The sequence below is a fragment of the Silurus aristotelis genome (assembly GCF_946808225.1).
Source record: "Silurus aristotelis genome assembly, chromosome: 1".
Lineage (NCBI taxonomy): Eukaryota > Metazoa > Chordata > Actinopteri > Siluriformes > Siluridae > Silurus > Silurus aristotelis.
This window is the reverse complement of record NC_139574.1, coordinates 43898621-43913620: the sequence shown is the minus strand read 5'-3', so window position 1 is coordinate 43913620 and position 15000 is coordinate 43898621. Positions and strand designations below refer to the sequence as shown.

General features: G+C 45.2%; 2 protein-coding genes and 1 long non-coding RNA gene across 4 annotated transcripts in view; 2 read left to right on the top strand and 1 right to left on the bottom strand.

Moving 5' to 3' along the window:
• Positions 1-9092, bottom strand: part of LOC310726522 — a 14248-nt gene extending 5156 nt beyond the window's left edge. Inside the window, exons 1-2 of the long non-coding RNA XR_014533781.1 lie at positions 7657-9092; positions 3465-3571 (exon numbers count right to left, since the gene is read on the bottom strand). This is a non-coding gene — a long non-coding RNA (uncharacterized lncRNA). The remainder of the gene's footprint in view (positions 1-3464; positions 3572-7656) is intronic.
• LOC310726428 (C-C chemokine receptor type 4-like) overlaps positions 2129-15000 on the top strand; it is a 13302-nt gene continuing 430 nt past the window's right edge. The window contains exons 1-5 of one of the 2 annotated variants that reach the window (XM_083541964.1): positions 2129-2322; positions 2726-2793; positions 12477-12750; positions 13162-13229; positions 13981-15000. The exon at positions 13981-15000 is cut by the window's right edge and continues 430 nt beyond it. In XM_083541964.1, coding sequence (XP_083398090.1) covers positions 13189-13229; positions 13981-15000 — 1061 coding nt within the window. In that variant the 5' untranslated portion in view covers positions 2129-2322; positions 2726-2793; positions 12477-12750; positions 13162-13188. Of the gene's footprint in view, positions 2323-2725; positions 2794-12476; positions 12756-12945; positions 13230-13980 lie in introns of both variants that reach the window. The other variant, XM_083541963.1, reaches the window with a different exon arrangement.
• LOC310734161 (C-C chemokine receptor type 1-like) lies at positions 3710-6898 on the top strand (the record flags this gene model as incomplete). Its single annotated transcript, XM_083555840.1, has 2 exons — positions 3710-3721; positions 6332-6898. The coding sequence occupies 2 exons, from the start codon at positions 3710-3712 to the stop codon at positions 6896-6898; spliced, it is 579 nt and encodes a 192-aa protein (XP_083411966.1).

Sequence of the window (15000 nt, the reverse complement as noted above, 5' to 3'; positions counted from 1 at the left end):
TCTCCGGCAAAAAAGTAATGCTGTCAAATGTTCCTCCTTTTATTAGTGATGAGGCGATAGTTAAAGAGCTGTCTCGGTACGGGCGAATCTACTTCCCCATGAAGAAAATCCCCTCGGCTGTAAATCCACACTGATTGAAAAGGCTGCTAATGGAGGTCAATAGAGAGAACTCTGATGAAGACTGATGTGTGGAGTTTTTAAGCATTTGTTGTTTTCATTTTAATGAACGGGATTCAAGTTGTGTGTTTTAATATAAATGGAGAGAGGGAATATAAAAAGAGAGCAAACCTTTATGAGCTCAATAAGCAGAAGAGCATTGATGTTGCTATTCTACAGGAAACCCACAGCGATGGCAGTAATGCTGCTGATTGTGTGAAGGAGTCTGACGGGTTGGTGATTTTAAGTCACAACACATCACTTAGTGGTGGTGTTGTCCTGCTTTATACTCGTAATTTATTCCTGTTTCTTACACTGCTGAAGAAATATTAAACAGGAGAATTTTAAAAGTGAGGTAAAGGTTTTTGTTTTTATCTGTACACTCATAGTAGTGCAGTGGAGAGAATAATGTTGTTTTAAACTGCAGCACTGCTGTGATTTTAATTGTACAGCAGAAAATATAGACAGAAATCACGCAGAACCTCATTGAACGACCTGTTGGACACTACAGCACAGGGGGCGCTGGTCTGCTCACGCTTTAAAAGCATCACCGAGATGGATCTCACATCAGAGCCCACTTAAATTCGCCAGAAGACAGTCTACTCGAAACTGTATAGCAGTGAGAGGTCAGGGGCACAGTTAATAAGGGAGAGCTTCCTCAAGGACCTGCCAAAGCTCACAAAGTAAATGGCCAAGGATTTGGATCGGGAGCTGACACTGGCTGAGCTTCAAGAGGCTCTCCAGGGCATGGAGAACGGGTGGGCACCAGGTATAGATGGTCTCCCTGTTGTGTTTTTCAAGTCATCTGGGCAGTAACAGGGCAGGATGTGCTGGAGGTCCTACAGGACAGTGTCAGAGGGGGTCAGATATCAATGAGCTGCAGGAGAGCCATCCTAAACCTGCTGCCAATAAAGGAGACCTGACCCACCCAAAGAACTGGCGGCCAGAGTCACTACTGTTCACTGACTGCAAACTGCTTTTAAAAGCATTAGCATCGAGACTGACAAAGTGATGTAACAGATCATTCACCATGACCAGACGTACTGTGTGTCTGGCAGGTCGATATTTGACAGCATATACCTAAATTTCCTAGACCAGAAAAAGGCTTCTGCCCGGGTTGAGCATAAATACTTGTGGAAGGTGGTGGAAAGCTTTGGGTTCAAGGTGTTGTACAGTGAAATTGAGTGTTTACTGAAGGTGAATGGTGGTTTATGGGCTCCTTTTAAAGTGTAAACTGGGGATCAGGCAGGGCTGTTCACTGTCAGGAATGTTGAACACTCTAGCTATTGAACATCTGTTATGCAAAATGAGAAATCGTCATTCTGGTTTTAATATTTTACACTCTAATGCTTCACTCTACCTGTCAGCGTATGCAGATGACCTGACTGTAACAGTGGGATCCCAGACTGAGGTGAATGTTTTAAGTGATATTTTGGTTTTTTATCATCAGCGAAGGTTAACTGGGGAAAGAGTGAAGCTTTTTTTTTTTTATCGGGGAGTGGGGAGCCAAAACTCCCAGGAGGCCTGGTGTTGTTTTAAATACCTGGGTGTCTACCTGGGGAGTAATGAGTTTTTAAATAAAAACTGGGAAGGCACTGTAGAGCACATCAAGGGCAGACTGAGCAGGTGGAAGTAGCTGGTCCCAAAGATATATTAAAATATGGACTTTTTTAAAAACTGATTAAGGGCTGTGGAACACTACACTGGCTGCTGGAGGAGCCTCTGGTCAATGGGAGTCGCCTAGAATTCTCCAGTGCAACCACCCCCACACTGTCCATAGCTCTCATCTCCTCAAAGATCATCAGCTGGTGCTGGTGAAAATCGCAGGGACAGACCGTTCATAAGGGGAAGACCTGGCAGCACGTATTCGCTCTGAATAAGGGTGAAAATTGGTGAGACCAGCTCTACAGAGGAGGAACCCCTGGAGTGCAGGGGGTAAAGGGGAGATGTGTGATTGATGAGTGATGTGATGACCAGCTGTTTTTGTGTTTGTAAACTGCTCTTTTGTGTTATTAATTCTTGTATGTCTTTGTCCATGTTGTACATGTTAGATGTAATTCAGAACTGATTTGAGTTGATTTGGTGTTTGGATTTAGTGTAAAAACCCTGTTTCCAGCGTTCGCTCTGTGTGTGTTGTGTTGTGGAAGCTTTCCCTGGAGGTTTTGTGTGAGGTCAGTGTGGAGGAATGTGGCTGTTCAGACTGATGTACAATGTGCATGTTCTGTTTCTATATATGATTATAAAGGACAGGAAGTTATACAAGCAGGTTGTAATGGTTCCTAAGTGCCTGTACTACTGATTAGTGACTCTTCCAATAAAAGCATGGAATCAAAAGTAACAGATTAAAGTTCAGCTATAGAGTTTCTTTGTTTAAGGATAATTACACTCACTTTTTTACAGTTTTCCTGGTGAAAATTCTGAAGCGATTCTGATGCATATACAGTCATTTACCCTTTAAAATCAAACTGGTGTGAGACTGGAATAAAATGCTTTAATTGTGGAATAATCAGATCTTCATCTGCAAGATTTATCCATTCTCTTCCTCCTTTCTCTGTATTGTTCACCTCAGGAAGAAGTGTTTAGTGTCTGATTCTGAATGGCAGTGATGTTGTACAGCAGCAGTAACACAACATTCAGGTGAGAATATTTTACTAAATAGTTTTTACACACATTAAAAGCATCTTTGTGAATATTTCCACCATAATGGCTTTTACCATATGATCTGAATTTCTAGTTGTATCATTTGTGTAATGTCATGATGCAGGTCATAAAGTATATTATCGTGTATGGAGGTCTATAGTATGAATCAGGATGATTTATTTATAAGGTGATCTACACCCCAGCAATGCAGAAACTGTTGTAAAGATGGCAATAGAGTTTATAACACTGTTATGCAGCACTGTGTATACCTTCTACTGCGTTGTCAAACCAACAACTTGCAAGATAATGGTTATAAAATTGCACTAAAACCATGCAGTATTGCGTTATAATGCTTTGTGCACACCCAACCTAGTGTACACGCTTCCTGTCTTTTATCTGCATCAAGAATTTGCTTGATCTTTACTAAATGATGGTATTAGCTGAAAGGGAAGTGGTTGAAAGATTAGCTGTGCTGCTGTGTGAGATGGTCCTCCACTGTATCATCACTATGACAATCTATTTGCTTTGAATAATGACTACAGGAACAAGTTTGAGATTTGAGCTTAAGTGTAAATATAACTATCTGCTGGTGAGCTCTGGATATGAATTGTTATTTTCATTAAACCCATTCGCTGATATAAAAAAGTAAAAAACGTATCAATATTCACGTGTGGTGAAGGTTGTTGCACTCAGAGTCATGTTGCATTGCTGCTGACTTCTCTTGGGCTTGAAGATTACCTGTGTGTGGTTCACACTAATGAAGCTGTAAGATTTTCTGATTAGAAACAGCAGAAAGAGAAAGAGAGAGAGAGAGAGAGAGAGAGAGATTTTCAGCAGGGTAAAGACCACTGCACTAAAACCAGACCACTTTACTTTAACAGCAGACGCAGGGAAAAACCTCACATTTAACAACATGGGGTCTGGTGTGTATTTCTGCAGAAACAATCCATGTTGTAATGATCACAATCTTCTTCTTCTTTCGGCTGCTCCCATTAGGGGTCACCACAGCGGATCATCCGTCTTCATCCCCCCCTGTCCTCTACATCTGCCTCTTACACACCAACTACCTGCATGTCTTCCCTCACCACATCCATGAACCTCCTCCTTGGCCTTCCTCTTTTCCTAGTTCCTGGTGGCTCCATCTTCAGCATTCTCCTACTGATATACCCCATGTCCCTCCTCTGCACATGTCCAAACCATCTCAATCTTACCTCCCTCACCTTGTCACCAAAACATCCTACATGGGCTGTCCCTCTAATAAACTCATTTCTAATCCTGTCCATCGTCATCACTCCTAACGAAACCCTAAAATCTTCAGGTCTGCTACCTCCAGCTCCACCTCCTGTCTTTTACTAAATACCACTGTCTCTAATCCATACAACATCTCAGGTCTCACCACAGTCCTATAAACGTTCCCTTTCAGTCTACAGATACTCTTCTATCACAAATCACTACTGTCACTCTTCAGGGCTCAGGGAAGATCCTTGATGCAGTCCAACCTTCACCCTGAACCAGTCTGTCATTCCTACTGTGCAGGTCTGCACATCTCCCTTATTCTTAAAGATTGGTACCAGCACACACCTTCTCTATTCCTCAGGCATCCTCTCACCTTCCAGAATCTTGTTAAACAATCTGGTTAAAAACTCCACTGCATCTCTCCTAAACATCTACATGCTTCTACAGGTGTCATCTGGTCCAACCACTCTTCATTCTCTTAATCGCTGCTCTCACTTCCTCCTTACTAATCCTATCCACATCCTGCTTCACCAACTCCACATCATCCAACCTTCTCTCCCTCTGATTTTCCTCATTCATCAGCTGTTCAAAATACTTCCTCCACCTTCTCAACACACTCTCCTCACTAGTCAACACATTTCCATCTCTATTCTTTATTGCTCTAACTTGCAGCACATCCTTTCAAGCTCGGTCCCTCTGCCTGGCCAATCGGTATAAATCCTTTTCTCCTCCCTTAGTGTCCAACCTCTCCTACAGCTCCTCATATGCCTTTATCTTGGCTTTCGCCACATCCCTCTTTACCTGCTGCTGCATCTCCTTGTTCTCCTGCCTACTTTTCTCATCACTCCGTCGATCCCACTTCTGTTTCTCCAACCTCTTTCTCCTTCTGTTCTCCTGCACTTCCTCATTCCACCACCATGTCTCTTTGTCTGCCTTTCTATTTCCAGATGTCACACCAAGTACTTTTCTAGCTGCCACCCTCATCACTCCTGCCATAGATACCCAATCATCCAACACCTCTTCACCACCACCGAGACCCTGTCTGACCTCTTCCCTGAACCTCACACTACACTCTTCCTCCTTCAGTTTCCACCATCTTATTCTTCTTTCAGTCCTCACTCTCCTCCTTTTTTTCTTAACCTCCAAAATCATCCTACAGACCACCATCCGATGCTGTCTAGCTACACTGTCCCCTGCCAACACCTTACAGTCTCCAATCTCCTTCAGGTTGCATCTCCTGCATAAAACATAGTCCACCTGTGTGCACCTTCCTCCACTCTTATATGTCACCCTATGATCCTCCTTCTTCTTAAAATAAGTGTTCACCACTGCCATTTCCATCCTTTTAGCAAAATCTACCACCATCTGCCCTTCCACATTCCTCTCCTTTAGGCCATACCTACCATCACCTCCTCATCACCTCTGTTCCCTTCACCTACATGCCCATTAAAGTCTGCCCCAATCACCAATCGTTCTTTCCTACACCATCTACCACTTCATCTAATTCACTCCAGAATCTTTCCTTCTCCTCCATCTCACAGCCGATTTGTGGAGCATAGGCACTGATGACATTTATCATCATCCCTTCAACTTCCACCTTCACGATCATCACCCTATCAGAAACTCTCTTCACCTCCACTACACTCTTACTGTACTCTTCCTTCAGAATCCCCACTACACCATTTCTCTTTCCATCCACAACATAATAGAACAGTTTAAACACCTCCAATGTTCCTGGTCTTACTCCCTTTCCACTTGGTCTCCTGAACACACAACATCTCTACCTTTCTCCTCTCCATCATATCAGCTATCTCTCTCCCTTTACCAGTCATAGTACCAACATTTAAAGTACCAACCCGAACCTCCACTCTCCTCCACTTCTCCTTTCCCTGCTGTCTCTGTAGACGTCTTCCTCCTCTCCTTCTCCTCCTTCGGCCAACAGTAGCACAATTTCCATCGGTACCCTGTCGGCTAACGATACCTGTGGCGGTCGTTGGTAACCCGGGCCTCGACCGATCCGGTATGGAATTCTTATTTGTGATCCGCATATTCGATTTGGCGCATGTTTTACGATGAATGCCCTTCCTAACGCAACCCTCCCCATTTACCCGGGCTTGGGACCGGCACTAAGAGTGCACTGGCTTGTGCCCCCCTAATGGCTGGGTTGTTGTAATTATCACAATAATCACACTAAACCTTTCTCATGTAGTAATTCTGTCTTTTCTGTTTTCAGCCCTGAATTTATTTCTACCACTGAATTTGATTACGGTGGTTTACCTCCTGGACCGTGTGATTACAGCACCCATTCAAGCCACATTCTCCCGGTGCTCTACTCCGTGTTCTTCGTGGTGGGTGTGCCGTGTCCTCCTTGAGAATTCGTACCAAGTCTTATGGGATTTTAGCGAGCATCTTCATCTGGATTCTCGCTGTTGCGTCTTCATTTCCTGAACTCCTGCATCTTAGAGTCATAAGCAATGGAACTAAAACAGTTTGCAGCGCGTATCCAGAATATAACCACCATGATATAAAAAGTGGGTGTATCTTTAAAATGAATGTTTTGGGGCTGCTAATTCCACTCATCATTGTGGGGTTTTGTTACTTCATGGTGCTCCAGAAGCTTCATACCCTTCGTACTTCTACAAAACTCACTGTTCGTCTTGTTATTGTGGTCATGGTGGTGTTCTTCTGCTGCTGGATACCGTACAACATTGCAGCGTTCCTCAAGGCACTGGAATTGAAGCACATCTTGACTCCAGGGTGTGAACTCAGCATAACCATCCAGCTGCTGCTGCAGATCACTGAAGCCGTGGCGTATTCACGCAGCTGCCTCAACCTGTTCCTCTACGTGCTGTGTCCAAACTGTTAGCACAAATTTAGAAGCACACAATTTTATCGGACGTCTTTGGATGTGATGGCATTAGATTTTCCTACAAACCAGCTCCCATGAAGATCTGCTTTCCATGGGCTGGAGTGAAGGATCTGCTATGCTCCAAACCCCACTGAACACCTTTGGGATGAATATGAACGCTGACTGCACCCCAGACTTCCTCACATTTTCACCTACATCAATACCCGACTTTACTAACAGTCTTGAACATCTTTCTCTTTTGTCCAGATAGTATATTTTCCTGCTGTTAGGTCGTAGCCTTGCTTTTTGTACTTTTACTTTTATATATTCACTCAGAAAGATGTATATATTCAAAATTTTTTAATATTTGAAGACTTAATTTTATTCATATATGCATAATTTATTTCTGGGTTTTTTTGTAAAATTATTCAGACTTTGTTTTACACTGAATGTTGTATTGAAGTGACCTTTTTATGTGGAATATAAATAAAAACGTTGGGATTTATATGAAGTTTCCAGACATTCATTTATCTTCTTTCTGGATTATGTTCTTTTTAAAGAAATGTGATGAAGCGTTTCAGGATCTGGACAACCTCCATAATAAGTTCAGGATAAGACACATGAATGCAGTATAAAGATATGAATCTCTGAGCTGCTGCTGGTTTTGTGTAATTAGAAAGTCAGACCAAATGAAACTGTAGAATAAAATGGTTTAGATGTTTGATGTGAATTAGTCATACAGGTTCAAACTGACCTGCACACACCAAAGATCTTACCTGATATGATGTAGATGCAACCTCTTCCTGTAGCTGATTTTACCTACTCGAGGTTCCTGTGATCAGAGAGAATTAGGAATGAGGGTTTTTTCCTCTTTACACTCAACATTCCATCATCATTGTGGTATTCTTCTGGAATGAACTTCCCTGTAGAGAAAGCACAGGGATGCACATTAGAGGTTTTCCAGGACTCCATAAAAATGGTTATTCAACTCCATAACTAAAAAATGCAGTGAAGGATCATAATGAATGCAGATGCATGACTTGTAACTTCCTGTAGCTTCAGCATCAGATTAAAAACATTGATGTTCGTCTACAAACGGACCAGCAGCCCCTCCCTCACAGCACTTATTATATAAATGATATAATGATATAAGACACTCTGGATAAAGGGGCGTCTGCCAGATGATCAATCAAAATGGATGGAAGACTTGAGTGGGTTTATCAGTTCACTCAAAGGTCTTTAGTTCTTTGTTAAAGTTTAACACACACACACAATCTCTCTCTCTCTCTCTCTCTCCCTCTCTCTCTCTCTCTCTCTCTCGCTCTCTCTCTCTATCTGTAAATAAAAGGAAAATCATTGTCTCACCAACTCTTTCTAAGAAAAAAGCAAAATGTGTCAAATCAGCAGAACATGCAACTGAAAATGAAATTCTGAAAGCATGCAGCATGCAGAAGGTTCTGATTATGAAAACAGACTTCAGCTGCTGTTCAGGTTTTATTATAAACAGGACTGTGGACTTTGCTAGGCTTTAAAGTCTATAATGAATGAGTTTGTGGATTGAGTAACGGGGTAAACGGCTAACAGGGTGGGGGAAGGGGGGGCTGAGGATATAATTAATCAAACTGTATATATGTCTCTATGCTAAAGTGATGCATTGAAGGAGTCCAAGTGACCACACAAATCAACATCATAGTGTTCCACAATTAGAAGCCTTTAGGTGAACCGGAAGTTTTACCTCCTGCTAATAGTGTTGCCAGAGATAATCTTAAGAAGAGAATCTGCAAAGCCAAGCATCTACACAAACAGTGTATTGAGGGGCGCTTCAACTCTATTGACCCCCAACGCATGTGGCAATTGATTCAGGCTCTCAGTGACCTCAAACCCCCAGCAGTAGACCTCCGAGCTCTGCTTTACTTCCCGACAAGCACAACCTCTTCTACAGTGGTTTTGATAAGGGGAACACAGAGCACATGCTCAAAGCAGAGCTATTACCAAGTGAGCAGCAACTCACACTCTTCACCTCTGAAGTGTGTGCTCCCCTGGGCAAGGTCAGCAGTCAACCCTTATGGCATCCCTGGCCGTGTACTCAGAGCATGCAGGGAGCAGCTGAGGTCTTAATGGACATCTTTAATCTGTCCTTGGCCCAGCCAACTGTCCCCACCTGCTTCAAGTCTGGGTTAGGGATAGAGTTTGACTTGCCGGCACAGTGTGTGTTTGTCAGGAATCCCCTGCCACGCCCCCTTCGGAGGCTGTCAGAGGTTGGGATTCCCTGATGCACCGCGCTCCTGCTCTCGTGCGTGCCCCGCCCGCACGGAGCTGCTCGCAATCGGGCTTTACAAGGAGCAGCTGAGGCTCATCTCCGTTTCCCATTACACCACCCATATAAACCCCACGCTCACCTACACAGGCTGTCGGTTATTGTATGTACGTGTGTGTAGTCTCGTGTTTGTCTGTGCAGGTTCCCGGTGGCCCGCTGCTCCGCGTATGCTTCCCCCGCTACGCACCTTCTCCTTCCGGATTCCTTGTTCTCTCCACGGCAGCGTGTGCGTTTCTCAGCGTGCCTCGGACTTCTGACGTTTCTCCGTCTCTGCCTCCGCGCCACACCCTGCACCGTGGACATTAGTGTGATTATTGTGATTATTTCGGACTGCCGTTTGCCGGATTATCCCGCTCTGTGGGTGCTTTAGGTTGGCTCTGCCTGTTTGTTAAATAAAAACGCCGGCTTCTATTTCTGCCTCCGCCTTCATATGCGCCGCGTGACATAATAACCGACCCCTGAAAAGGAATAAAGGACTGAAAAAAAAAAGAAAAAAGAAGAAAAGTCATGATCGGATTAACTCCGTGTTCTCAGCGCGAATCGCACCTCGGTGGTCGGGTTCGCTCGGTCGCGATTCAGTAGCAGCCAAGCCCCGCCTCCAGGAAAACTCGGAAGCTCGCGGCTGGCACTCGGTCATGTTCGGCAACAGAACAAAATAGGGCGATTTTTTACGGACTGTGAGAGACTATATGGAGTTGAATCCGTCCCGTTTCCCGACGGAGAGAGCCAGGGTCGCTTCAGTCATGTCTCTCCTGATGGGGGAATCACTCTCTCTCGCCATCGAGCTGTGGGACACAAATGGAGGTGAGTTTGGCTCGTGCACCCGGTTCCTCCAGCTTCTCACCAGGGAACTTTGGTTGGTCACGGCTGATCTCCAGCTCCTCTCACCCGCCTCTGAGAACACGGCTCAGCACCAGAATCTCCTGGAGATCTCCGCCATGCTTCGAACTCTCCAGTAAAGCTCTGCTCCGCCTCAGATCCTCCAAGGGGTCTCCGCAGTCTTTCTCTCTGAAACGCCCCAGGCCTTTCCAGAGAACTCCACTCCGCTCCAGGTTAGCCAGTAGAGCTCGGTCTTATCCCAGGACCTCCAAGAAGGCTTGGTCCCGTCCCAGGACCTCCAAGGGCGCTCTGCTCCGCCCCAGGACCTCCCGGAAAGCTTGGCTCCGCTCCAGGACCTCCCGGAAAGCTCAGCTCTGCCCCAGGTCCCTCCAGAGAGCTCTGCCCAGCTCCAGGTCCCTCCAGAGAGCTCCGCCTAGCTCCAAGTCCCTCCGGAAAGCTCCGCCCAGCTCCAGGTCTCTCCGGAGAGCTCCGCCCAGCTCCAGGTCCCTCCGGAGAGCTCCGCCTTGCTCCAGGTTCCGCCAGGGAGCTCCGCCTTGCTCCAGGTCCCTCAAGAATGCTCAGCTCCGCTCCTGGTGTCTCCAGAGAGCTTCCCTTTGTTCCAGGTTTTTCCAGGGGGCTCCTCTCCGCCTTCGAGCGACCCTGTGACCTCTACTCCGCCTCCAAGCAACCCCGTGGGCTCCTCTCCGCCTCCGAGTGACCCCATGGGCTCCTCTCCGCCTCCGAGCGACCCCGTGAGCTCCTCTCTGTTTCCTAGCGACCCCAAGAGCTCGGTTCCGCTCCAGTGTCCCGAGGAGTGCTTCGCTCCGGTCCAGTGTCCAGAGGAAGGCTCCGCTCCGCTCAAGTGTCCCGAGGAGGGCTCCGCTTCGTCCCAGTGTCCCGAGGAGGGCTCCGCTCCGTCTCAGGACCTCCGTGAGGGCTGCGCTCCGTCTCAGGACCTCCGTGAGGGCTCGGCTCTGTTTCAGGACCTCTGTGAGGGCTCGGCTCCGCTCGTGGATCTCCAGGCGAGCTCCTTTCCACTCCCAGGCTGCCCAGCAGGCTCCGATCTGCTCCTGAGGGTCCCAAAGAGGGACGTTACGCCCTTCCCGGTCGATGTGGTGGAAGGGGCCCCGTTCCAGGCCTCCGCGGAGGCAGTCGATCCGTTCTGGGTTTCCGTAGTGGCCAGCCCGCTACCTCAGACCACCGCCGAGAACGTTTTGCAGCTGCCGGCCTCCACTGAGGGCGTTGCTCCGCCTCCAGTCTACCCTGAGAGCATCGTGCAGCTCCTGGTCCCCGTAGGTGACGTCTCTCCGTCTCCAGTTGACGCCTGGGGGTTTTGCTCCATTCCTGGCCGCAGCGTTGGAATGTGCTCTGTTCCTGGGTCCCGCGGTGTCCATGGTCCCCTTTTAGCTCTCCTTGGGGGTGGTCGCTCCGCTTCAGGTCCTTCCCGGCTTTCCCCGCTCAGTGGCGGGTCCACCTGGTCACTTTAGGCCCTGGACGATCAGGGGGGCCGTCCTCCGAGTGCCCCGGCTCTCCGAGCTTTCTGTGGGTTGGGGGCGTCCAGTGCCGCCCCTTCGGGGGGGGTGGTGTCAGAAATCTCCCTGCCACGCCACCTTCGGAGTGTTGGCACTGTGGACATTAGTGTGATTATTATTTGTATTTTGGACTGCCGTTTGCCGGATTATCCCGCTCTGCGGCTGCTTTAGGTTGGCTCTGCCTTCATATGCGCCGCGTGACAGTGTTTGTGTGTGTGTGTGTGTGTGTGTGTGTGTGTGTGTGTGCTGCTGACCTCCAATTGAGGATTTTACACTGCATCATCTCTGTGAACTGTTTTATTTCTGTTTTGAACCCTGATGTTCTACAGGACGGTCCGTTCTGTTTTTCACACCTTTACTCACTGCTCCAGGTTTCAGTCACTATTTCTGCTTTTAATTTCCTTTAATGTGATTTTACTCTTCAGTGTTTTATTCTTGTTTTAAGTACGTCAGGAGAAACAGGTTCATGTGTAACTGATGTATTTTTGGGGAGGAGAAAATGGCCACATAGCTGATCAGAGTTGACGTTAATGTGTATGAGTGTGGTGGAGGTGAAGATGGTTAAGGTTGTGTGGTGTTGTGGAGAAACTCTGTGTTCTGTGAGAGATGAAGAATTGTATTTGCACCAGAACTGAACTAAATGATCACACGCCCCTCCCCCGACATTTAACTGTCATTACCTGATTTTATTTCTCTATTTATCATATTACTTTATTATTTATTTATTTATTTATTTATTTATTTATTTATTTAGACAAATAAAATCTGATATTATCTGGCATTAAACATGATTGTCATATCTAGAGTTAGGGTTTTTCTCTTTTAAAATGTAAAAAAAGAAGGTGTGTGTGTGTGTGTGTGTGTGTGTGTGTCTCTCTCTCTCTCTCTCTCTCTCTCTCTCTCTCTCTCTCTCTCTCTCTCTCTGTAGCACTGAGATCATCTTAGAGAGAAAGTGAAAGAATAAAGTTCTTGTTTGGAGCCTGTAGGTGGACCGGACCGTGAGTGATGACCAGCTGTTTTTGTGTTTGTAAACTGCTCTTTTGTGTTATTAATTCTTGTATGTCTTTGTCCATGTTGTACATGTTAGATGTAATTCAGAACTGATTTGAGTTGATTTGGTGTTTGGATTTAGTGTAAAAACCCTGTTTCCAGCGTTCGCTCTGTGTGTGTTGTGTTGTGGAAGCTTTCCCTGGAGGTTTTGTGTGAGGTCAGTGTGGAGGAATGTGGCTGTTCAGACTGATGTACAATGTGCATGTTCTGTTTCTATATATGATTATAAAGGACAGGAAGTTATACAAGCAGGTTGTAATGGTTCCTAAGTGCCTGTACTACTGATTAGTGACTCTTCCAATAAAAGCATGGAATCAAAAGTAACAGATTAAAGTTCAGCTATAGAGTTTCTTTGTTTAAGGATAATTACACTCACTTTTGTACAGTTTTCCTGGTGAAAATTCTGAAGCGATTCTGATGCATATACAGTCATTTACCCTTTAAAATCAAACTGGTGTGAGACTGGAATAAAATGCTTTAATTGTGGAATAATCAGATCTTCATCTGCAAGCACAAGAGATTTATTCATTCTCTTCCTCCTTTCTCTGTATTGTTCACCTCAGGAAGAAGTGTTTAGTGTCTGATTCTGAATGGCAGTGATGTTGTACAGCAGCAGTAACACAACATTCAGGTGAGAATATTTTACTAAATAGTTTTTACACACATTAAAAGCATCTTTGTGAATATTTCCACCATAATGGCTTTTACCATATGATCTGAATTTCTAGTTGTATAATTTGTGTAATGTCATGATGCAGGTCATAAAGTATATTATCGTGTATGGAGGTCTATAGTATGAATCAGGATGATTTATTTATAAGGTGATCTACACCCCAGCAATGCAGAAACTGTTGTAAAGATGGCAATAGAGTTTATAACACTGTTATGCAGCACTGTGTATACCTTCTACTGCGTTCTCAAACCAACAACTTGCAAGATAATGGTTATAAAATTGCACTAAAACGCTCAGTTTTGCATTACAAATGATTTAAACGTCATATTTAACAATATGGAGTCTGCTGTTCAGTCAACATAATTCTGCAGAAACAATCCAGGTTATAATTATCACAATAATCACTGCACATTTTTAATAATAATAATAATAATAATAATAATAATAATAATAAACCTTCTGCTCTCATTGTTTATCTGTTTATTTCTTGCTTCTGTGCACTTCATGTAGCCACAAAACACTAAATGAAGGTTGTGAAACTACAATGTGTGCATGCAGATATACTCTAATATTATCCCACTGTAATTCCTCATTTTGGGTTGTGAAATGATTAAAACAGTTCGACTTTATTTACTGTTTTTAGATCAGAACTCGATATGTTCCACACTGAACCTTTCTCATGTAGTAATTCTGTCTTTTCTGTTTTCAGCCCTGAATTTATTTCTCCACCTGAATTTGATTACGGTGATGTTTCTGATCCGTGTGTTTACGGCACCCATTCAAGCTACATTCTTCCGGTGCTCTACTCCGTGTTCTTCGTGGTGGGTTTGCTGGCCAACATGCTGGTGCTGTGGGTGATCCTGAGAGGTTCTCATATTAAAACCCTGACTGACGTGTCTCTCCTGAACCTGATCATTTCTGACCTTCTGCTAATCTCCACTCTCCCCTTTTTGGCTCATTATGCCAGAGATCACTGGGTTTTTGGTAGCTTCATGTGCACCCTGGTCCTCAGCGTGTACCACATTGGGTTTTACGCCGGCATTTTCTTTATTGTGCTGATGAGCATCGACAGATACTTGGCGATCGTCCATGTCATGTCCTCCTTGAGAATCCGTACAAAGACTTATGGGATTTTAGCGAGCATCTTCATCTGGATTCTCGCTGTTGCGTCTTCATTTCCTGAACTTCTGTATATTGGAGTCATGAACAATGGAAGTGAAACACTTTGCAGCGCGTATCCAGAAAATAACCACCATGATATAAAAAGTGGGTCTATCTTTAAAATGAATGTTTTGGGGCTGCTAATTCCACTGATCATTTTAGGATTTTGTTACTTTATGATCCTCCAGAAGCTTCATACCCGTCGTACTTCGACAAAACTGGCTATTCGTCTTGTTATTGTGGTCATGGTGGTGTTCTTCTGCTGCTGGATACCGTACAACATCGCAGCGTTCCTCAAGGCACTAGAATTGAAGCACATCTTGACTCCAGGGTGTGAACTCAGCAAAACCATCCAGCTGCTGCTGCAGATCACTGAAGCCGTGGCGTATTCACACAGCTGCCTCAACCCGTTCCTCTATGTGTTTGTGGGTGAAAAGTTCAGGAAGCATCTCGCCAGACTTCTCCTCCAGACACCATGCAGCCATGTGCAGTGTATGAAGATCTACATGACCCGGGCGGCAGCTTCAGTGTATTCACAGACCACGAGTGTGGATGAAAGACAGACCGA